General features: G+C 44.1%; 1 protein-coding gene across 4 annotated transcripts in view; it reads right to left on the bottom strand.

Moving 5' to 3' along the window:
- OTUD5 (OTU deubiquitinase 5) overlaps positions 1-24,265 on the bottom strand; it is a 1,783,333-nt gene that overhangs the window by 462,657 nt on the left and 1,296,411 nt on the right. For all 4 annotated transcript variants that reach the window (XM_044080259.1, XM_044080261.1, XM_044080260.1 and 1 more), the window contains exon 3: positions 5,241-5,305. In XM_044080259.1, coding sequence (XP_043936194.1) covers positions 5,241-5,305 — 65 coding nt within the window. The remainder of the gene's footprint in view (positions 1-5,240; positions 5,306-24,265) is intronic.

Raw genomic sequence — 24,265 nt, 5'->3', positions numbered from 1 at the left:
CACTCCCACTGCAGTCCTCACCACTGTCACACTACCCTTGTACATAATCCTGTACCACTCTTACATACTTCTCTGCCACTCCCGAATTCCTCATACAATACCACAACTCTTCTCTAGGCACCCTGTCATATGCTTTCTCCAAGTCTATAAAGACACAATGCAACTCCTTCTGACCTTCTCCGTATTTCTCCAATAACACTCTCAGAGAAAACATTGCATCTGTAGTGCTCTTTCCTGGCATGAAACCATACTGCTGATCACTAATCATCACCTCCCTTCCTAACCTAGCTTCTACTACTCTCTCCCATAACTTCAAGCTGTGACTGATAAATTGTATCCCTCTGTAGTTACTGCAGCTCTGCTCATCACCCTTTTTCTTAAAGATAGGTACCAAAACACTTTTTCTCAACTCCTCAGGCATCCTCTGACTTTCCAAAATTTCATTAAACAATCTAGTTAAAAATTCTACTGCCATTTCTACTAAGCACCTCCATGCTTCCATTGGGATGTCATCTGGGCCAACAGCCTTTCCATTCTTCATCCTCTTCATAGCTGTCCTTACTTCCTCCTTGCTAATCTGTTTCACTTCCTGATTCACTATCCCCACATCATCCAACCTTCTCTCTCTCTCTCATTCTCTTAATTCATCAGCCTCTCAAAATACTCTTTCCATCTACTCAACACACTCTCCTCTCTTGTGAGTACCTTTCCCTCACTATCCTTTGTCACCCTTACTTACTGCACATCTTTCCCAGCTCTGTCCCTCTGTCTAGCCAATCGGTACAGGTCCTTTTCACCCTCTTTAGTGTCCAATCTCTCATACAACTCTCCATACGCCTTATCCTTTAGCTTTCGCCACCTCTATCTTTGCCATGCGCCTCATCTCCTTATACTCATGTCTACTTTCTTCATCTCTTTGACAATCCCACTTCTTCGCCAGCCTCTTCCTCTTTATACACTCCTGTACTTCCTCATTCCACCACCAGGTCTCCTTGTCCTCCTTCCTCTGTCCAGATGTCACACCAAGCACCTTTCTAGCAGTCTCCCTTACTAGTTCTGCTGTAGTTACCCAGCTATTCGGTAACTCTCCACTGCCTCCCAGTGCCTGTCTTAACTCTTCCCTAAACTCCACTTCACAATCACCCTTTTTTAACTTCCACCATTTAATCCTTGGCACTGCTTTCACACTCCTCCTCCTCCTCTTCTTGATCACCAACGTCATCCTACAGACCACCATTCTATGCTGCTTAACTACACTTTCCCCTGCCACCACTTTACAGTTTCCAATCTCCTTCAGACTGGCCCTCCTACATAGGATATAATCCACCTGTGTGCATCTTCCTCCACTCTTGCACATCACCCTATGCTCCTCCCTCTTCTTAAAATACGTATTCACCACAGCCATCTCCATCCTTTTTGTAAAATCCACAATCATCTGACCTTCTGCATTCCTCTCCTTAACACCATACCTACCCATCACTTCCTCATCCCCTCTGTTCACTTCACCAACATGCCCATTAAAGTCCACTCCAATCACTAGTCTCTCATCCTTGGGTACACTCACCACAACTTCATCCAACTCACTCCAAAATTTCTCTTTCTCATCCATCGCACACCCAACTTGTAGAGCATATGCACTAACAACATTCATCATTACACCATCAATTTCGAGCTTCATAAACATCACTCTGTCAGACCCTCTCTTCACATCTAAAACACTCTTGGCATATTGTTCCTTTAGTATAATCCCAACCCCATTTCTCCTGCCATCCACACCATGATAGAATAATTTGAACCCGTTTCCTAAACACCTGGCCTTACTTCCCTTCCATCTGGTCTCTTGCACGCACAATATATCAACCTTCCTACTCTCCATCATATCAGCTAGCTCTCTTCCTATACCAGTCATACTGCCAACATTCAAAGTTCCTACCCTCACTGCTACACTCCTAACCTTCCTCCTCTCTTCCTGCCTTTGGGCATGCCTTCGCCCTCCTCTTCGCCTTCGGCCAACAGTAGCCCAATTTCCACCAGCACCCTGTTGGCTAACAGTACTGGTCACGGTCATTGTTAACCCGGGCCTCGACCGATCCGGTATGGAAATATGAAATTTCCGTGCCATAAGTTATGCGGCAGAATTTTTACGCCTGATGCTCTTCCTGACGCAACCCTCCCCATTTATCCGGGCTTGGGACCGGCACATAGAAATGCACTGGCTTGTGCATCCCCAGTGGCTGGGTTGACTTCCCAAAGTGTCCAATAATGATTTTTTTGGCATTTTACTTCAGACCATGATTTTGAAACCAATTATTTACTTTATACAAACCTTCCTGCAGGATGGTGAAGTCATTTGGTGGTTCAATGACTGCTCCTAGCTTGCAGTCATCTGCAAACTTAGTTAACCAGCACTCTTTGGTATTGTTTTTTACTTCTAAAAAAGTCGATGCCAAACAGGATATATGCATTATATTACATATATTAAACACTTAAGCAACTCTAAACACACAAAAACACCACAAGACGCATCTTTTCCTTTTTAATGAAATGGCAATGGCCATTAGAAGGAAAAAAAGCAACCAAATCAGAGAAAAAACAGGCAGTGTAACTTAACTTGAAGCTAAATAATAGCCTTGAGTTGGTATGCATGGGATTATTACCAAAAACAGCAACTTAAGGCTTGAAAGATGACGCAGTTTCTGACACGAAAAAAAGACAAATAGTAAATATTACTAAAGAACTATACACAGAAAAGAACTGAAATCAAACTCAATGACCACAGGCAATTGTAAAAAGCAGTCTGAGGCTGTCTGAGATTTGAGCTTTTTTGTACAGCAATATATATACACAGAGGGGTGAGAGTGGGTCAATCAATTACTAGATATAGAAAATGTTAACAGCCTGGCAAAATTTAGTTAATCAAGTGGCATAATGCGTATGGCCTTATTCTTACAAACTGTAGATGTTGGACAAACGCCTACAATGTATGTGATTTTGGTACTTGCGTATTATCGCAACCAAATTTTTCACGGTAATATTGGCTGGTTTACTATCAGAAATATGTTTGGTAATGGTCTTAAAATGTTGTATACTGTGTTTATTTTAACACTTTAGGTTGTTTTGGGGAGTGTTATCTGTGAAATGTAAGAAACATACTGTTGTTTCCTTATGCAGCTGACTGCCAGCATGTCACTTATTGCAAGTCCAGCCGCTGAACAGTCCTTTTTGCCGTCAAATAATGGTTATAATTCTGTTTTTATTCTTCATTAACAGCTGTAGTCAGATTAAATACAGAAGATGCAAGTCACTGGGCTGATTTCCATTTGTGTAAAGTTCATTGCATTGTCTCAATGTACCTTGCATATGTTTTCCTGATATATTTCTTCTCCAAACGTTTTACCCTAGTAGTTGTGCAGAAATAACAGGAAACACACAGTATCTGTCTTGCTGTCATTGTTTTACACACACATTTCAGTGGAGTGAGGGCAGCGTATTCAGAAGACATACTTGTTTTTCTAGATGCTAGTATGAGGGTTATGAGCACTGAGTTTACAGGGAAGAAAGAAGCCTTTCTGAATTTGTTTGTGGTCATTAACTTATAAATAAGTAGTTATCATAAGTACAAAGTAATTCATGTTACGTAATAGGGTCAGGCTTGCATTTCTGTGATGCTTGCTCATAGGTTTGACCAATTTGTCTTCCTGCAATTTGGAAATGATATCTTTTTACAATAATTGTTGTGCTGGGGTTATTTCTTTAAACACGGTCTTCCAAGGGGTCTTTAACGAACATATTTCCTGATCGTCATCCAGCCGGTATAGCCCTGAAAAATCTAGTTGCGATAATACGCAAGTACCGCAAATTTTAATTAATGCAATAAGTAGCCTAAGCCTCGAATTAAACATCACTAATTCTGAAAATATACCAGTAGGAAAATGCACAATGCACTTTTAACATTTATTCAACAGGAAAATAAAGTAAAGAAGTACAAAACTTACACGGTGAATCAGAAGGTTGGGATTAAAAAAATACTTTTCATTTAGTAGCCAAATTTAAAACAAACAATTTTGCTGTGTTCTGGTCTGGCAGAGCTCCATACTAGTAGTCTGTATCTTACAACAGATCAGGAAAAAAATGTACAGCTGAAAAGTGTCTATGCCACTTTTTCTTAATCTTTTGCTTTCCTGTTCTTATCATCATCAGTGACTTGTAAATTAATTCCTAAAAGTTAGCATACTTTCTTTTTTCCTCCTTGAGTGGCTTCACAAAAATAATCATTTAAAGCACAATGTTCCTCAAAGTGCAATTTCTTTACATTTTTTTAAAGAAACTACACTAAAATAATCTCACATCAAGAATACATCGCTTTACTCAAATGTCAATATGCATTCTATTTTCTTTTAATTCCTCAGTGAAGACCACTCCCACTCCCCCAACCCCCCATACAAATTCTTGCATCAAACAGAACAAAAATTTGGTACCAAAGTCAGTACAGTTCAGCCTTGAAAGCAGTTCTACAAAAATGAACACAGCAAGGGCAGCTGTCATCTGCCCACATTGCCTTCAAGTTACATGTTAAAAATAAATAAAAAAAAGATGTGCTTGGAAAAGATGAGCTCAACCATCCTTAATGGCATTTGTTCTTAATTCTGAAACTCATACCAGTACTGGCATGGCACAATTTCACAAGCTTCAAGCAATGCACGAGTATGACTAAGCTATTAATATGTACAGGAAATGCTCACCCATAAGCCTTGTTGAACATATATAGCTTTTTCAGAGGAGCAGCACTGTAAATCCCCCATATTTTATATAAATATATATATATATATATATATATATATATATATATACATACATACATACACACACACACAAACACACATTTTTTTTTTTTTTAAACAGAGAATAATTTATCCTTGTATCTCCCACAGCAGCATCTTTTCAGAGGCTACTAGAGGTGGTTTTCATACTAACGAAAATTTGTCAGGGCACCAGGACAATTCCCCTACACTCTTCAATAATTATTTTGAGGGTTTTTACATCTGCCTGAGCCCCTGCCAAATCAGGCAGCTAGGGCCTCAGTTTAACATGACTCCCACCAGCAGCCTCCATTCTCAGATGTAAAGAGTGTTGCTACAGAATTAACTGCAAGGCAGCAGCTGCTACAAGTTTGAAAAGCACGGGTATCATTTTTTGTACAACAAACTATAAATTCCCTTGCAAGCATGCTTTCTACTTACTAGGTAGTCCATACAGTGTTTCCGGACAACGTCATGCATATCTTGGTCTCCATAGACTTGGTCAGCTACAGAAAATAAAACAAAAGTAGAGAGATCAAACACAAAGTAATACATTAAAGTCAGTTTATTCAAATAAAGGATTCACCCTTTTATCTGTGAAATCACTTATACAACAAGGTATTATTAAAGAGAAAATATCAAGGTCGATGATTACTTTGAGTTGTACAATATCTGTCCCAGTTTGCTTGCTTATTTAGGCCTGAAACCCTGCACACTATGCCAATTTCTAAGTGGTTTCAAAAAAACAAAAGTATCCATTTTTAAATGGCAGACTATTTTTTTTTTTTTGTTAGGTAAAATTATTAATATTTACTTTTTACACTCAGTGCAATCACACTCTTCAAGTAAGTCATATAAAATTGTATTAGTAAAGGAGAGATTTTAACATACCCATCTGAAATACAGGACAGGTTAAATTCAGTCTCGAAATGCCTTCCACAAGAGAGTGGGAGGACTAAAAATAGAAAGCTGTTAAGAACTGTGACAGCATGAGAATATCTATAGGGTGACAAATCATTAAAATTCATACCAGAGTGTAAATAAACCAGTCAATAGTAAATTTCAAATATCCAAGACATACCAACTTATTTACCCCAACCAAGCTGTTGACTGGGTTTAGTCTTATCAGCTAGCAGCATCTTTTCAAAGGTTACTAGAGGTGGTTTTCATACCAAGGAAAAATTGGCCAAGGTACCAGGACACTTCCCCTACACTCTTCATTAATTATTAAGACGGTTTATACATCTACCTGAGCCCCTACAAAATCAGGCATCTAGGAACTCAGTTTAACATCATATTCAAAGGCCAGCACACATAGAAGTACAGAACCTCCAAATGCTGCATGGGAAGCATCAGTAATGGAAAATGAATCCAATCACCTGGTGTGGGAACAGAACAGACAGGCTTCTGAATGCTCCAGTACCAACAGCATGCACTACTGGATGATCCACTGGAACATTACTATATATGGGGCAGACACAAAGAGCTATAGTTTTACAACTGCATAATGAAGGGCTGCTGTGATAAACTGCAGAGTTTAATAAATTATGCATGAACAAGCAAATACAATAAAACTCTCAGCAACTGTACAGAATGGATCAAATATATATAACACCCCAACATGCTTATACAGCAGCCTGTCTTGCTGCTTAACTCTTCATATATACCAGGGTGAGCTCTTCGGTATTCCAGCATACACTCCACCTAATGTAAGCAGCCAGGGTAAGCCTGCATACAAGAATCTTTTTTTTTTTTTTTTTAATTATAACTAGAGAGTATACACATGATGCAGTAGTCCACATGCTACACATTACAAAGGTTTCATGTTCAGCATATAGCATGCATAAAAAGCCAGCCCTACTGCCACCTTAACATGGTGATCAATCATCGACCAAGCTGTATGCAAAGTCTTGGCTATAAATGCAACAGTCAATTGAATATATTCCTGCTTGTACTGTTATCTAGGAGAGTTCTCTTATGTTCTTACCAACAAGTTTGGGCATCTTATAGGATAAATTCTTCATGTTATGGTATTTCAACTGTTTTAAAATCATGTTGTCAAATGGTACACGGCCATCACTACGCAGAGTCTGAAATTTTATAACAGGAAATCCGCTTTTATGTGGAGGGTTCACTGACTTGAAGATGCAGTGACAGAGTCTTTGTGCTGTCTACATACATATATATATATATATATATATATATATATATATACATATACATACATATATATATATATATATATATATATATATATACATATATATATATATATATATATATATATATATATATGAGAGAGAGAGAGAGATATAGATATACATATATATTAAAATAGATGTGTAAACAGGTGTGGGGGACTCATTGCGGAGCTTTGTCCTCACGAACACACAAGTATTTTTTTGTTTCAGTGTCCTCCCCGCGGTCGAGCGGCGTTCGAAAGACATACATAAAATGGGTGTGCCTTCACTGAAGGTTGGGCGTCGAGCTGGCACCTCGGCACCCATAAAAAATCTACTGCCAATCATTAGCGGACCGGAGTTCTGCTGTGGCGACCCCTAACCGGGAAAAAGCCGAAAGAAGAACAAAAAGTGTGGCTAACCACTTCTTTGCCTGACAATGCCTGTGTGAAAACACTTACATCATTGTTCAGCAACACAATATGCAGACTTTCAGAATAATTACATGTGCGTCTAGGAAACAGCATGCCATCCATGGAAACTCTATGCAAGGAATGTGAGAAAGAGCTAGTAAGTAGTTATGCATTTCAGCAACACAGAAATGGCTAACATGATGAGAGTTTAAAAAAAGTTGATAATGGTAGTAAAAGCAGTATGGGTAAAAAGTTGCATAATTAAGCACTGTGATTAAGGTCAAAATCTAAAGGGATACAAACTTAGACATCTTAAAGTGATAATGTTGAGGAGAATTGTGAAGGACGTAAAGAACAAGGATAAAGGCAGGTAGATCATAGGCTTTTAAAAAATTGGGGACAAGATATGGAGAGAGAGTTTTATTGTTGTAGAAGATGAAAGAGGATGGAGAACCACAATGGAAAGGTAATGGAAAACTTTTAGCATGTCCAGCTGAAGATGCTGGTTCAGATGATTGTACAACTCACTGATATGCAGCATACCTCTCAAGCTGGAAACATCAAAAATCTGGACAAGGCCCATGAAAAATAGGTACAAATCTGTACACTGATTAACATAATTTGCATACATAATTACTTAACCCCACCCACTCAAATGGAATTGTGGGATACCGACTTTCAAATGCAAACTGAAGAACAGACAACCAAAATATGGCACCAGAGTCGTCCTGCAGACATTCCAATGTCCCATTACCTGGCTATTTGCCCCATTTATCATAAACACTAATGTGCATACCGCTTTACTTCTACAATGATTTGGATTTGTTTTTTTTACATTTTTATAGCACAATGCACAAACACAAACACATCTGCTAAACTAAACAACAGACTTACCATTAAAGCTTCTCTGCCCTTGAAACTCACATTCATTGAAACAGCATTTCCACACCACATTCAAAGAACATGCATCTGGCCAGTGGTGGATAAAGATTACCTAGTTTGGGCTGTTTTAAAATAAATAGGCCCCTTGCACACAAAACAAGAAACATACATGTGTTCTTTGATGCACCTTCCTGACTTTAATCATATTCCTTGTATAATACAGCACACTTGCTAGACTTAGAACACATTTTAAATTTGTTTGAACATTTTTCCAGTAGGCAATGAAAAAAATTTTTTTTTGTGTCTTTCGGCTTTTCCCAGTTAGGGGTCGCCACAGCGGAACTCCAGTCCGCTAATGATTGGCAGTAGAGTTTTACGTGTTGGCTTTCCGGGCCTAACGCACAACCTTCAAGCGAACGCCGTTCACGCATGTCGCCACACAGAAGACGCTCTGAGAATCGAACGGGCAACGTCTAACTGTGAGGCGACAACGCTACCGCAGCACCACGATAATAAAATAACAAAATGCATGAAAGTACAGTTTTGTACCTACCATAAATGTAGATGTCCGAACAGGAATGCATCTGCAGTCCTTACAAATGGGTTGTCCTGTCGTCAGGCAGCCCTTCGGTCGGCCGGATTCCAAAGTCTGGGTCTGGTCTCGGCTGGTGTCGCACTTCACCCGACGTCATAGCTGCAGTTCTTCGGGTATAAAGGCATCAGCCGACGTCATTTTCCTCGTCTTTCTTGCCGCGTGGCGCCCGAAGCAGAAGCTGTTCGCAAGTGCCGGTCGGTCAGATCCAGAGATTACTACTACCGAATACTACTTCGAAGACTTCTAAAAAGCTAAGTACCCCGTTGGGGACTCTTTCTTGCCTCAGCCGATGTCAGAAAAAGTGAATAACTGTTTAACTCGTGGTAAACAAATACCTCATAAAGATTTCCACTCTTACTGCTTACCTTGTTTAGGCACAGACCACGACGTAGCAGCTTGTTTAGCCTGTGCTTCTTTCAACCGACGGACGCTTAGACGTCGGTCGGAGTTTGCTGAACAGTTTTTCGGCTCAGATTTTGCGTACGTAATGCCGTCGGATCCTCCGACTTCACAAGTTGTTAAGAACGCCAAGAAAGGACCGACACTCGCGGTCCGCGGTTTCGGCCGAAACCGCGGTTAAGTAAACCGCGAGTGTCTCGGTTTCGGCTGAAACCGAGCAAACGGTTCTATCTGCAGCCGAATCCATGACTACTACCGAGGCCCCTTCTAACCTCGTTGAATCGGCCTCTGAAATTCAACCTGCTACTGTGGTTTCACAAGAATTATCGGACACCATCCTTTGGATGTTTCAACCCCTGCAAGTGGTGCTGCTAGGCCGCCTGCAGCCATGTCCATAAAGGCCTTTGCCAGGGCTAAAGCAGCCAAAACTTCTAAGTCTGTGCCTGTTAAGCCCCCTCTCACAGGCCCAGTTCCAGTTCCCAAATGCTCACTCTGGCAGAGGATCTCATCTCTTTAATAAGGGATCCCAACCTCATCCAGACAGGGCCTCTCAACCCTCCAGAAAAGAGACCTAGAGCAGAGCCCTGAGCCAGTGTCCTCAGATGATTCTTCTGATGATACAGACAATACAGACCATCCAGAGGCTCCTTTTTCTCCTTATGAAGACTCCGATGCTGAGGAATCGATTCCTTCTGCCTCTCCACCAGAGGAATTTTCCTTTGGGGAAACCTTACATGCCATGAGAGAGCAATTCCAATGGCAGGGCAAGATTTCTCAGATTCAAGGAAAAGGCTTAGGACTTTTGCATTTACCACAACATAGGCCTTTAGCTATACCTCCAGTTCTTCCTGTTGTAGATGATGCATTTAATGATGCTTGCACTGCTCCTGATACTTTGCCTCCAGCCCCTGCTAAGCCCGATAGGTTCTACAGGGTCCCGGACACGCATCACCATTTATACAAGGCTCCTTTTGCAGATCCGAGACTATCTCCCAGGGCCTAAGGCAGTAGCCAACCTCAGTTAAAACCCTCTCCCTCTGAAAGGGAATCCAGGTCCTTAGAGATGGGGAAAAAAACCCCCCCCCCGGGGGTTAAATTTTTTTTCCCCCCCGGGTTTTTTTTTAAAAAAACCCCTTTTTTTTTAAAAAAAAATTTTTAAAAGGGAAAATTGGGGGGAAAAAATTTTTAAAAGGGGGGGGGTTCCTTTTCCCCGGGGTTTAAAAAGGGGGTTAAAAAAGGTTTTTTTAAAAAAAATTTAAACCCTTTAAAAATTTTTTTTTTCCCCCCCAAAAAAAAAAAAAAAAAAAATTTAAAAAGGAAAATTTTTAAACCCCCCAAAGGGTTTTGCAGGAATTTGGGCCCTTTCCCGGGGACCTCCCTTTCAAATGGAATGGGGAACCCTATTGGTTTTTTTAAACAGGTAGGGTTCAACCAATGGGGTCGAAACCAAAAGGGGGTTACCCGGGAACCCTTGGAAGGGGGTCCCCAAAAAAGCAATAGTACTAACCCAAACTTTCTGAAAACTTTAATCAAGGGAATATACAACAGAAAGGGGGGAAAGACCCCCCTTTGGGGGATCCGGGGGGGGGATAAAAAATTCCCTTGGGGGAAAAACAAAAATGCTGGGGGTTTCCCCCCCGGCAAAATGTTCCGTACTTACAAGAAGAAGTAAGGGGGGAAGGGGCATGGCTTTCCCTAATTTGGCCCCTTCGTGCTTGAAATTAATTCCTAAAATTGCAACTTTCTTTCCTCCGAGGGAAAATTTTTCCCCTTTTTTAGTCAAAACACATTTTAAGAATACACTAAATTCCAAGAAAATCATGCTTAGCGCTAAGAGCACTGCTCTCATCTCTAGAACATTGATATGCAGTAAGGTCTCTGAATCGTTCACGTGCCTTGGACAGTCCGGCCCATAAAGTGCCCCCACCCGAGGCGGGAGGCGTCCGTGGTCACCGTGGCGAGAGGGAGAAGCACAAAATGGGCGACCCTGCATTGGAGATCCGGGAGTGGAGCCACCACAAGAGGGACCGCTTGCAAGCCTTGCTGATCGCTATGGGATGATACATGGGGAGAGCAAGGTATGACCACTGCACTAAGGCGTCCACTGTAGAATGCATATTGAGCCTGGCAAGAGGAAGAAGTGCTATCGACGGCCATGGACCCTAGAGCCCTCAGGACCAACTCCGCTGGAACAGAACATGAATGGAGAATGGCCCGCACCTGGAGCTGCAGATTTAGAACTCTGTCCGCAGTGAGGAAGGCTCGTAAACTCCTTGTGTCTAGTCTGGCCCCTATGAAATCTAAAAGCTGAGTGGGTGCCAGGTTGGACTTTTTTGTATTTATTGTGATGCCCAGAAATGGAGCAAGATGGAGAAAGGAGTCTCGCCGAGGAAGTAGATGCCTTGTTGGGGGTAAGGAGCCAGTCGCCCAGGTAGGGAAAGACCTGCACCCCTGAAGCCTCAGGTGGGCCGCTACCACTGCTAGTACTTTGGTAAACACCCTGGGGCTGTGGTGAGACCAAAGGGAAGGACCCGGAACTGGTAGTGACTGGCTCCCAGCCGAAGCGGAGAAACCTCCTGGGCGTCTGTCCATTAGGATGTGGTAGCTGGCGTCCTTGAGATCTATCGAGCACATCCAGTGGCATTCTCCCAGAAGGGGAGAATAGATTGTAGAGTGACCATTCGAATTTTTCTTTGGGGACTGCCAGATTCAGGAGAGAGAGGTCTAGGATTGGTCTTAGTTCCCCGTCTTTTGGCACTAAAAGAACCTGGAGTAGAACCCTGATCCGATCTGGTCTGGGGAACGGGCTGGATGGCTCTTTTCTAGCAGATGGCCAATTTCTGCTAAAGCGGCCTCCCTTTGACCGGGTGGTACGTCTGGGAGGGACTTCATCTTTGGAAGGTGAAGGAAAGGAATGCGATATCCCCTGGATATGATTTGGAGAACCCAGCGGTCCGATGTTATGGACTCCCATGCCGCTAGGTGCCCAACGTCCCGCGACTGCCTCCAGAGTAGAGCAGTCGGGCAGCCCCTCAGGGCTGCTGCGCGGGCCGTTCAGAGAAAGGTTCCCTGGACCCGAAGTTTCTGGGAGCCCCTCTGCCTCTAGGGCGGCGTCCTCCCTGTCCTCCTCTGCCACGGAAGGACTGGTTGTCCGGAGCAGGCTGGGACTGCTGCGACTTTCGGAACCACATCTTCTTCTGACCCTTTTGGTTCCTAGAATAGGGCCTCTGGGGTGCAGAAGCGGATTCCGGCAGACAGCGTCTTCCCGTCCTTCTCGCCTGGGTCAACGTCTCGAACGGTCTTGCCAAACAGAGCAGAACCATCAAAGGCGTTCGCAAGCGCCTTGAAGGGCTCAGAAAAATGAGTGGCGGAGCCAGGCCTGACGTCTAGTGACCAGTCCTGTCCCGAGCTCTAGCGGCGCCCTCCGTAGCATGGGAGAGTAGCCGATAGAAGTATTGTGACTGACCTAAGAGTGGCCATTTTGGTGGAGTGCAGAGCCCTGTCCTCCTCCGAAATGGACTCAGGGGATGCAGCGTACTCCTTAATAAGGTCTCGCTGCATCCGAATAACATGTGCCAAATAGTTCAGCGCCCTTACCGAAAAGGTCGCGAACTGAACATCCGCTTCCCCAAGCGGTCCATCATCCGAGACTCCTTGCTCGGTGGGTGGACTGAGGGACTCTCCTGAGCCAGTTCCCTCTTTGTGGCCGCCGCCATCAACATGGCATCTACAGGAGGCCCTTACTCCAATGGGTCCTGTCAGAAGGCGGGCTAAGGATTTTGTCAGGTCTTTTGGGAATTGGCTCCACGGTGTCCGTTCCTTCCACGCCCTGGTGGTAATAAGGTCCACCAGGGGTCGGCAGGGGACACCCAAGAGGTAGACGGGCCCGTTCGAATGCCTCCAAGAACACGGACTCGTCCGAGGAAGACTTGGGGCAGACCACCCCTGATACGGAGCATTTCCATGATGTCTCCGAAGGAGACATCCTCGGGGTGACCGTGGGGAGCCTTCCCTTCCTCCAAGTCCGTGTCTTCAGTGAGAGACTCAGGGAGTCAATGTGCCTCCTTTTGCAGATGCTTGCGAGGAGCCTCCTCTGGGGGCTGTCAGAGGAGTCCTCGCAGCAGCAATTTGCTCCATAGGAGCAACTTGGGGCACAGAAGCGGGCTGTCCCAGGGGCCGGATGGTGGAAGCCTGGCCCAGTGCAGAGGGAGCGGACGGAGCCGAAGCAAGTGCCGGGGTCCGGAACCCTCAACAGAGCCCTCTCCACTACATCAAAAGCCGAGGGAGCCGACCTCACCAAAGGATCCGGCAATCGGCTCCCCTCGGATCCGAAGAGTGGATCGGAGCGGCGCCCGGCACTCGGATCCGGGGACAGTGCGCTCCGACACAGACGGCGCCGAAGGAGCACTGATCCCCGGATCCGGCTCGGATCCAGGCTCCGAGATCGGGTCCGACGCACTCGAGGGCATGGTCGGATCCGGCACCCAGTACTATCGGCTCCGACCTCCCCGCCCGGCTGCTCGGCTCCAGCTGCTCCAACCCGGAAGCGGGTCGGAGAAGGAGCAATAGGCTTGAAAAGGGTGTTGAGCTCCGAGGGGAGGCAAGAGCACTCCCATCTGCATCTGGGCCTGGATGAACCTTCGCATCATCCGGTCCAGATCAGCATCAAAGGCTATGGTAGATCTCGACGAGGCTACCGAGGTAGGCCTGGAATGCCTCCTCGATAGCCTCGCGGAGATCGGTCTCCTCCTCCTCAGGACCCGTGAGAAGCACACAGGTGACCGGAGCCGAAGGAGGAGACCGCCCAACAAGGAGCCGGGAGAAGCCCGCTGGCTGGCGGGCCGAAACAGAGGTCTCGGCCCGCCGCTTGGTGCTTCTCCCTCCGGTCCTTTTAGATGCATCCCTCTCCTGTCCTGAAGCGGAGTTTGAGTCCCAGGAGCAGGAGGGGTGCTACCGGGGAACAGCTGCAGCCGCAGGAGTCCCGAAGGAGGCGGGGTCGGAGCCGAGTCCGGTAGAGACCCGCCAAGACCAGCTTGGACCTCCGCTCCCTCAGTGCCCTGGGGTTGAACCCTGCACAAATGGAACAGCCAGATGTGAGGTGTTCAACCCCAAGACACTTAACACACCGAGTGTGGCCATCAGCCGGTGAGAGCTTATGGCCACACTCGGAGCATTAGAAAAATGACTTAGGCTGGTCAGCCATAGTCAAAATTTAACCAAAAGTTACAGAAGTAACTTAAAACAATAAACTATAAAAAGCACACAGGCCTCACACACACTCTCGTACCAGCGAGGGAGGGAATAAAATATACTACTGTAAATAAAATTAAACTAAAACAGTCAATAAAAATAGGAAACCTACAACTTTCACACAAAAAAGTTTAAAGAAAGCAAAAATATTCTATTTTAGTACAAGAAAATTCCACTTAGCTGAGAGCTATAGAAACCACATCCAGTTACCAGCGCGGCAAACAAGATCTGAGGTCATGAGGGTAGAGCAGGGCATTATGGGTGAGGGGAGGAGCTGAGAGCTTGGATCCATAGCTGGAAACTATGCCGGTTCGGATCCGATATCGGATCCATAACCCACAGGTTGCAGACAAATGAATATCCTACTTCAGATCACATTTTAAATTTGTTTGAACATTTTTCCAGTAGGCAATGAAAAAATTTTTTTTTTGTGTCTTTCGGCTTTTCCCAGTTAGGGGTCGCCACAGCGGAACTCCAGTCCGCTAATGATTGGCAGTAGAGTTTTACGTGTTGGCTTTCCGGGCCTAACGCACAACCTTCAACGAAGGAACGCCCGTTCACGCATGTCGCCACACAGAAGACGCTCTGAGAATCGAACGGGCAACGTCTAACTGTGAGGCGACAACGCTACCGCAGCACCACGATAATAAAATAACAAAATGCATGAAAGTACAGTTTTGTACCTACCATAAATGTAGATGTCCGAACAGGAATGCATCTGCAGTCCTTACAAATGGGTTGTCCTGTCGTCAGGCAGCCCTTCGGTCGGCCGGATTCCAAAGTCTGGGTCTGGCCTCGGCTGGTGTCGCACTTCACCCGACGTCATAGCTGCAGTTCTTCGGTATAAAAGCATCCGCCGACGTCATTTTCCTCGGCTTTCTTGCCGCGTGGCGCCCGAAGGAGAAGCTGTTCGCAAGTGCCGGTCGGTCAGATCCAGAGATTACTACTACCGAATACTACTTCAAGACTTCTAAAAGCTAAGTACCCGTTGGGGACTCTTTCTTGCCTCAGCCGATGTCAGAAAAAGTGAATAACTGTTTAACTCGTGGTAAACAAATACCTCATAAAGATTTCCACTCTTACTGCTTACCTTGTTTAGGCCCAGACCACGACGTAGCAGCTTGTTTAGCCTGTGCTTCTTTCAACCGACGGACGCTTAGACGTCGGTCGGAGTTTGCTGAACAGTTTTTCGGCTCAGATTTTTGCGCGTAATGCCGGATCCTCCGACTTCACAAGTTGTTAAGAAGCGAAGAAAGGACCAACACTCGCGGTCCGCGGTTTCGGCCGAAACCGCGGTTAAGTAAACCGCGAGTGTCTCGGTTTCGGCCGAAACCGAGCAAACGGTTCTATCTGCAGCCGAATCCATGACTACTACCGAGGCCCCTTCTAACCTCGTTGAATCGGCCTCTGAAATTCAACCTGCTACTGTGGTTTCACAAGAATTATCGGACACCATCCCTTTGGATGTTTCAACCCCTGCAAGTGGTGCTGCTAGGCCGCCTGCAGCCATGTCCATAAAGGCCTTTGCCAGGGCTAAAGCAGCCAAAACTTCTAAGTCTGTGCCTGTTAAGCTCCCCTCTCACAGGCCCAGTTCCAGTTCCCAAATGCTCACTCTGGCAGAGGATCTCATCTCTTTAATAAGGGGATCCCAACCTCATCCAGACAGGGCCTCTCAACCTCCTCCAGAAAAGAGACCTAGAGCAGAGCCCCTGAGCCAGTGTCCTCAGATGATTCTTCTGATGATACAGACAATACAGACCATCCAGAGGCTCCTTTTTCTCCTTATGAAGACTCCGATGCTGAGGAATCGATTCCTTCTGCCTCTCCACCAGAGGAATTTTCCTTTGGGGAAACCTTACATGCCATGAGAGAGCAATTCCAATGGCAGGGGCAAGATTTCTCAGATTCAAGGAAAAGGCTTAGGACTTTTTTGCATTTACCACAACATAGGCCTTTAGCTATACCTCCAGTTCTTCCTGTTGTAGATGATGCATTTAATGATGCTTGCACTGCTCCTGATACTTTGCCTCCAGCCCCTGCTAAGCCCGATAGGTTCTACAGGGTCCCGGACGCATCACCATTTATACAAGGCTCCTTTTGCAGATCCGAGACTATCTCCCAGGGGCCTAAGGCAGTAGCTTCGACCTCAGTTAAAACCCTCTCCCCTCTGAAAGGGAATCCAGGTCCTTAGAGAGATGGGGTAAAAAAGTATACACCTCTGCTACTCTCTCAGCTAGGGCATTGAACTGTCAGTTTCATATGATCCAATACCAGGAGTTTATGCTTGATCAGTTAACTAAGAAACTGTCCTCTGATGATTCTTTAGATAAGAAATATATTCTAGAAATGGTGCATAACATTCAGCAGGTTAGTAACCATTCTTTAAAATGTGGCTATGATGCACTGGAGGCTTCCTTTAGATCAGCCATGACTGGCACAGTTATAAGAAGGCATGCATGGTTGAAAGAACAGGTCTTGCGGATCATGTTAAAGCAAAACTATTAGATGCTCCTATGGATAAGGTCAGTTTATTTGGTTCTCCTGCTCAGCAGGTACTGAAGAAAATGGAAGAGAAGGCAAAATCTGTACAAACAGTGAAAGATTTCTTACAGGTTCAGCCTCCAAGGTTTAGCAGGAATTGGCCTTCCAAAAATTGGTCCTTTCCAGACTCCTCTAAAACACAGAGAGGCAGGAATAGGCATTCAAGAGGCAGAAATCAATCCAGAGGAGGTGCCTACAGGGACGCCAGTGGCAAGGTAACAACCAGCGAGGCACAGACACAACTACTACCACTGCAACAGGACAATCACAGTGACTTGGCTCTGGCACCGCTACCAGGGAACAAATAGCAGCACCCTTAGGCGGAAAGTTAGCCTTATTTTCAAAAACTGGCACTACATCACAAGAGACAAGTGGATTTTGCAAACTATAGACCAAGGCTACAGGTTTCATTTCCATACTTTACCAGGAAAAAGAGGAATGCCAAACCTACCACCAAATCAAAAGAAAGAAGCTCTAAAACAAATAGCTCAATTAGCAAAGATGAGAGCTGTGGAAAGGGTACCATCTATGGAACAAGGAAAGGGATTTTACTCCAGACTATTCCTGGTACCAAGAAAAGAGAAAATTGGAGGCCTATTCTCGACCTGTCCGCTTTAAACACATTCATCATTGTTCCAAAATTCAAAATGCTGACCCTACAGCAACTTCTTCCCATGCTGGGCAAGGAGTATTGGCTGGTGACTCTAGATCTCAAGGAGGCCTACCTGCACGTCCCCATACGACCAAATTGCAGAAGATACCTCAGATTTCTTGCAGGATCAGAGCATTATCAATTCTCAGCATTGCCCTTTGGCTTATCTACTGCGCCCAGAGTGTTCACGAAATGCCTGGCATCAGTAATCGCCACTGCAGGCTTCAGGGAATCCAAATATATCCATACCTGGACGACTGCCTGATACAAGCGGACAACAAAAACAAGCTAACAGAAGACTTACAAAGAGTCATTTGCTTACTGCAAGCCCTGGGATATACAGTCAATATAAAAAATCAAGACTGATACCATCCCAAAGAATAACCTTCTTAGGTGCAGAATTGGACACAGTAAAACAGATGGCATTCCTAACTGCAGAAAAACAAGAACAACTTCCTCTCTACTTCTTGGCATTAACAAAGCAGAACAAACTAACAGCAAGGAAAGTACTGCAGGCCTTGGGCTTCATGGCATCCTGCATAATCCTGGTCCCTCATGCCAGACTGCATATGAGAAAGCTACAGTGGTACCTGAAGAATTTATGGTCTCAACACAGGCACAGTCTAGAAACCGAAATACCACTAATTCCATGCCTGAAACAAGAGTTCCTATGGTGGGCTCAAGCATGCCAGTCAAACCCAGGTTTGCCCTTCCACAGCATTCAACCAAGCCAAACCATCACAACGGACGCCTCAGACCTCAGTTGGGGGGCCCACATGCTGGACAAGTGCATACAAGGCTTATGGACTCCAGATCAGCTGCACCTGCACATAAATCAAAAGGAAATGCTGGCAGTAAAACTAGCAATCCAGAATTTCAGACCATTCCTCCAAGAAGGGCAGTTGATGATAAGGACAGACAACACCACAGTCATGTGGTACATCAACAAACAGGGAGGCACTCATTCATACCCTCTATGCCGGATGGCACAGGACCTATGGAATATGGCTCTGAGCTACAACATTCAGTTACAAGCAATTTTTGTACCGGGAAAAAACATCCTAGCAGACATATTAAGCAGAACTACCTCGGATGCTCACGAATGGATGCTACACCCAGACATCTTCAAGGTCATCACAAGGAAATGGGGACTGCCACAAATAGACCTATTCGCATCCCCACTCAATCACCAGCTCAAGAAATTCTGCACAAGGACGTACCACCCACTTGCTTGGAAGGTGGACTCTCTATCCTTCAGTTTGAAAGGCCTGACAGCATATGCATTCCCACCTCTTCCTTTGATGCACAAGGTGCTATTGAAAATCAAAGAGGAACATCCAAGGATCATTCTGATAGCTCCAGACTGGCCAAGACAACATTGGTACCCATTACTGAGGAGCATGTCTCGGGGGAAAATGTGGACACTACCCCTGATTCCTTTGCTGTTAACTCAGAGCGGCTACAACATCCTGCATCCAAACCTGAAAACTCTGCAGCTGACTGCCTGGAACATTACATAAGAGCAACTAACCCAGATTTATCCCAAAGGGTTAAAGACATTATCCTTGATGCCCGCAGACCTTCAACAAGTAGGAACTATGCAGGAAAATGGAAAAGGTTTCTCATTTGGAGTACTGAAAGGGGAAAAGATGTGTCAAAGGTAGACATTGCCAACATCCTGGAGTATTTGGCAGAGCTTTTCCATACAGGCCTGTCCTATTCCTCCATCAAGATACATGCATCAGCTATTTCTGCAGAATACAGCTTCGATCCCCCTGTCTTCTCGCATCCTTTACTCAGGCAGTTTCTGAGAGGAATTAAAAATGTAAAACCTCCTAGGAAACCACCATTACCAGCATGGGACTTGAACTTTGTGCTAGAAAAATTGACACTCCCCCCCTTTCAAACCAGCAGCAACAGCAGATCTTCAACACCTATCCTGGAAAACTGCTTTTCTGCTGGCAATTACCTCAGCAAGAAGGGTTTCTGAGCTACAGGCTTTAATGGCAGTACAACCCTTCCTAATCTTCCATCAAGATAGAGTGTCCATGAGAACAAATCCTACATTTATGCCTAAGGTGGTATCCAGAGTGTCTTTAAACCAGGCTATCCACCTACCTACCTTCTTCCCCAATCCACAGAACAGGGGGGAAAGACTGCTGCATACTTTGGATGCACGTAGACAGTTGCGCTACTACCTGGACAGAACCAAGGGCAATAGAAAAACTGACCAGCTTCTGGTAGCATATGCAACAGGAAGGGAAGGAAAAGCAATTTCAAAACGGACAATCTCCAAGTGGATAGGAAATTGCATCAGATTCTGTTACTCCTACCATGGAAAGCAAACTCCACAGAACATAAGGCCTCATTCTACAAGGGCTACAGCCACTACCACAGCTTTCTTACGAGGAGTGGCTACCAAGGACATTATAGAGGCTGCTACTTGGACCTCCGTGCATACATTTGCCAGACCCAGACTTTGGAATCCGGCCGACCGAAGGGCTGCCTGACGACAGGATAACCCATTTGTAAGGACTGCAGATGCATCCTTGAAGGACATCTAGTAATGACAAAACTGCCCAATTCAGAACATTTCCATCTACTTCCACACTTCCACACACACACTGAACAAAGATGTTATGAAACATACATCTGTAGGGCCAAACATTGAATATATATTTTAAATGTTACATAACTGTTGAATGATAGTATGGTAATGGTACAGATAAAATGGTCTGCAGTTTACAAGTTCTTCTGCTGATTAAGAACTTGAAGAAAGTACAACAGGATGATAAACTAGGCAGAAAAATGAGAAATCAGGGAAAGAAAATTTTTGAAAGTGAGGTTGTTCTGCATTATGATGTTAGGAATTTTTGCTTAATGGTTGCCTTGCCATACCTCCTTTCTTGTTGGCTTTTCATTTAAATTGACATTGCCTAGTGGAACCAAGCAAACCCTAAAAAAGAAAACTAAACAATACAAACTCTACCAACATACAGTTAACTTTTGTCTTCCCGAACAGATACAGGCACATTGACTATAAACACTTACTGAAACTACAAATCTGCGTGTCGGTGTGTAAAGCATTTTAATTTTGCCTGAAAAAAGGGGCAATTTGAACACCATTCAAAGTATGGGAAATAAATATCACATGCACTTACATGCACCAGGCACCACTTTTAATTTATTCAAGAAAACCAAAAATGAAATAAGATAAAGTAAGCAAACTGAAGTATTAATAATTATATCACAGAAAAGCGCAGCCACGAAACAACTTCAGCATACATAACTGCTCTTCCCCTTTCACTTAGTAAGGACAGATATCCTGAAAATCAGGGACATTTGAAGGTATGCTTTACATTTTCTGTCCCCAGAAGGCCCAGATGGTAGGACAGCAGCAGGCAAAGACATTCTGCTTTTACAACTTGAGCATGGTCTAAGTTTAACTGCATATGCCTCTAATAAAAAAAAGATTAAATCTCTCTGAGTTGTATCTAATTAAATGTTTTGATTCATCATTCTAGATTCCCTGAATGAACTCCACTGCATTATCGTTCACAAAGCAAAATAACTACCAACAAAACATATAGCAGACCTTCTTTTTGGACTCTCAGTTGTGAACTGAGGGGGTGGAGCTAGGAACTAAACCTTCTATTTAAGGGGTAAAATAAAACATTTCAGAGATTTCCTAGAAAGGCTCACTCAAATTCTGCTACACTTTGCTGTGAAGGAAAGGTTAGCTTGCTTTTTATTTGTTGTATTTTGCATTACTTGATTGCCTTTTTATATTTTGAACAGTGGCGGCTGGTGACTTCAAATCAGAGACAGCTGAATGGGTGGGGTCAATGGGAAGGGGTGTGGCCAACTAGAAAGGGGTGGGGCTATGCTCAAAACCACAAAAACTAACTAAATACACTGCCCTGGGTGCCAAACCGTCATTATGAGTCTCCAATCAAGACAAAATGAAGTGTAGAAGAATAAAAATATTTCAATGCATTGGCTGCATGACAGCTTACTTAATATCTAGATGGAAACAAAAAGGTTGTGAGGCATGAAAAAATAAATTACTTTTTAAATGCATTAATGGAATGCCAGTCAAAATCAAGTATAATAAAAACAAGCAGCACTCAACTCAAACCACTTCTTGCACTGCAGTTCTAATTATAATTTATATTCAGCTTTATTAAAGTACCAAGTAACATGCTGAAAGTAGAAATCTCTGATGCCCCCACTTGTAAAAATGTTTCTTATCCAAAAAAAGACCTGCTGCCTGACAACTATCTACTTGTTTCATGGGGAAAACATGATCAAAGTAAAAAATGAAAAGCAAACAAGAAATAAGCTCAAGATACATTGCTTAAAAGGATTACTGTACAGGTCTGGACCACACAACTGGCATTCTGTTTAGTTTACGGGTAAAGCCTGCAGAGATGACTGGAAGTCTCCAAGTGTAATGAGCTTCTTAAAATAATGTAATCCTGTCCTTTATTACAAATACTGTCATATGCATTTCAATACCCAAGGCTTATACATTATCTAGTTAAGTATTCTCTACATGGCAACAACAGAAAGGCTTTCAATGTTGGCAATTCTTTAACAGTATGCTTATTGAAGCTTACTTGCATCTTACGATCTCAGCCAAGCTTACCTGATGGTCATTAAAGTCTTGCTACTTAAACACAGAGCAACAGGCACTTTGAGTAATACGCATAAATCAACAGTACAAAAAATATGACCGAAACCAGACCATTCTGCAAAAATCAAGGACAGATGAAAAGCTACTCTAGTACTTGTGTCTACCTTGGATGGGGGGGGGATACTCTGCACATTTACACTGCATAACTACTCCTTGCCTTGCTTCGACACATCCAGAGTCACTACATGGGGGAGTGGGGTGCAAAGTACAGTTTTGTACCTACCATAAATGTAGATGTTCGAAGATCCACATTGCTGCAGTCCTAACACTTGGGGGTAGTCCGCTGTCCCAGTCGGCCCGAATACCAAAGTATAAGGCTGACGTTGGTCAAGGCGCATTATTCTGACGTCAGGACGTCAGGGTACAAATGCGCATGACCGACGTCATATCCTCAGTCTTTTCTTGCCCCAGATGTCAGAAGACCCTAAAAGATAAGGCCAAAACCAAAACACCAAACACTCCTGTACCAAATATATGTACAATATATACAAATTTACAAAAGTACAACCCCACCCACACAACCACCCCTAAACACAGAGGGAAGGAGGGAGGGTAATTGACTGCAGCAATGTGGATCTTCGAACATCTACATTTATGGTAGGTACAAAACTGTACTATGTTCTTCATCTCACATTGCTGCAGTCCTAACACTTGGGTAGAATCCCAAAGCAGAGGTAAGGGAGGCTGGCAAATCATAAAGAAGCAGGAGCTGTCAACATGCCCTGCAAAATAGCCGTGGCAAAACCAGCCCTAGATTTAGAGTAGAGAGGAAGGTGGTAATGCTTAGAGAAAGTATGCACTGAACTCCAAGTAGCTGCCTCCAAAATATCCTTAGTTGCCACCCCCCTTAGAAATGCTGTTGAAGTGGCAGTAGCCCTAGTGGAATGAGGTCTAATCCCAGCTGGAATCTCCTTGCCATGATGGGAATAACAAAATGCAATGCAAAACCCAATCCACTTAGAAATAGTTTGTTTTGACACAGGCTTGCCCTGAGAACTCAAAGCAAAAGAAACAAACAACTGCTGAGACTGCCTAAAATCCTTAGTCCTGCTTAAATAATAACGCAACTGCCTGTGTACATCTAAAGTGTGCAAAATCTTTTCCCCTTATTTTGGGGATCTGCATAAAAAGTAGGCAAATGAATAGTTTGGTTTAAAGCCACACTAGAGACCACCTTAGGCATAAAGGAAGGATTAGTACGTAATGATACCCTATCCTTATGGAAAACCAAAAAAGGCTCAACCGCCATAAGGGCCTGCAATTCAGAAACCCTTCTAGCAGAAGTAATGGCCAACAAAAAAGCAGTCTTCCATGACAAGTATTTCAATTCAGCAGTAGCCCTTGAGGCTCAAAAGGTTGTAGAGTAAGTTTCTCCAACACAAAATTGAGGTCCCAAGCAGGAGTAGGAGCTCTAATGGGGTCTTATATTCTTTGCCCCTCTAAGAAATTGCTTGAACAAAGGATGAGAAAACAATGGTGGGTCACAATCATAGTGAGCTGAAATTGCTGCAGCATGAATCTTAATGGAAGAGAAAGACAAACCTTTGACCAATAACTCAGTAAGATATTGAAGAGCCACACTCAAATTAGGCTCAGAAACCTCCAAATCCTTTGCTGCACTCCAAAATAAAAATATCTTCCATTTTTCTGTACACTTTCCTTGTACTAGGTCTTCTGGCTTCCATAATCACATTCAAAACTTGTTGAGGAAGTTGAGACCTGCTGTGGTTCAAAACAGAATATGCCAGGCTGTTAGATGAAGAGAGTGAAGCTTGACATTGAGTAGATGACCGTCCCTCTGAGACAATAGGTGTGGAATCAAAGGTAAAGGCCATGGAGGCTTCCTTACCAGACTCCT

This window comes from Protopterus annectens, chromosome 8.part0 (assembly GCF_019279795.1).
Source record: "Protopterus annectens isolate FY-2018-M chromosome 8.part0, PAN1.0, whole genome shotgun sequence".
Taxonomy (NCBI): Eukaryota; Metazoa; Chordata; order Ceratodontiformes; family Protopteridae; genus Protopterus; species Protopterus annectens.
The sequence above is the reverse complement of the archived record's forward strand: the minus strand, read 5'-3'. Positions and strand labels throughout refer to the sequence as shown.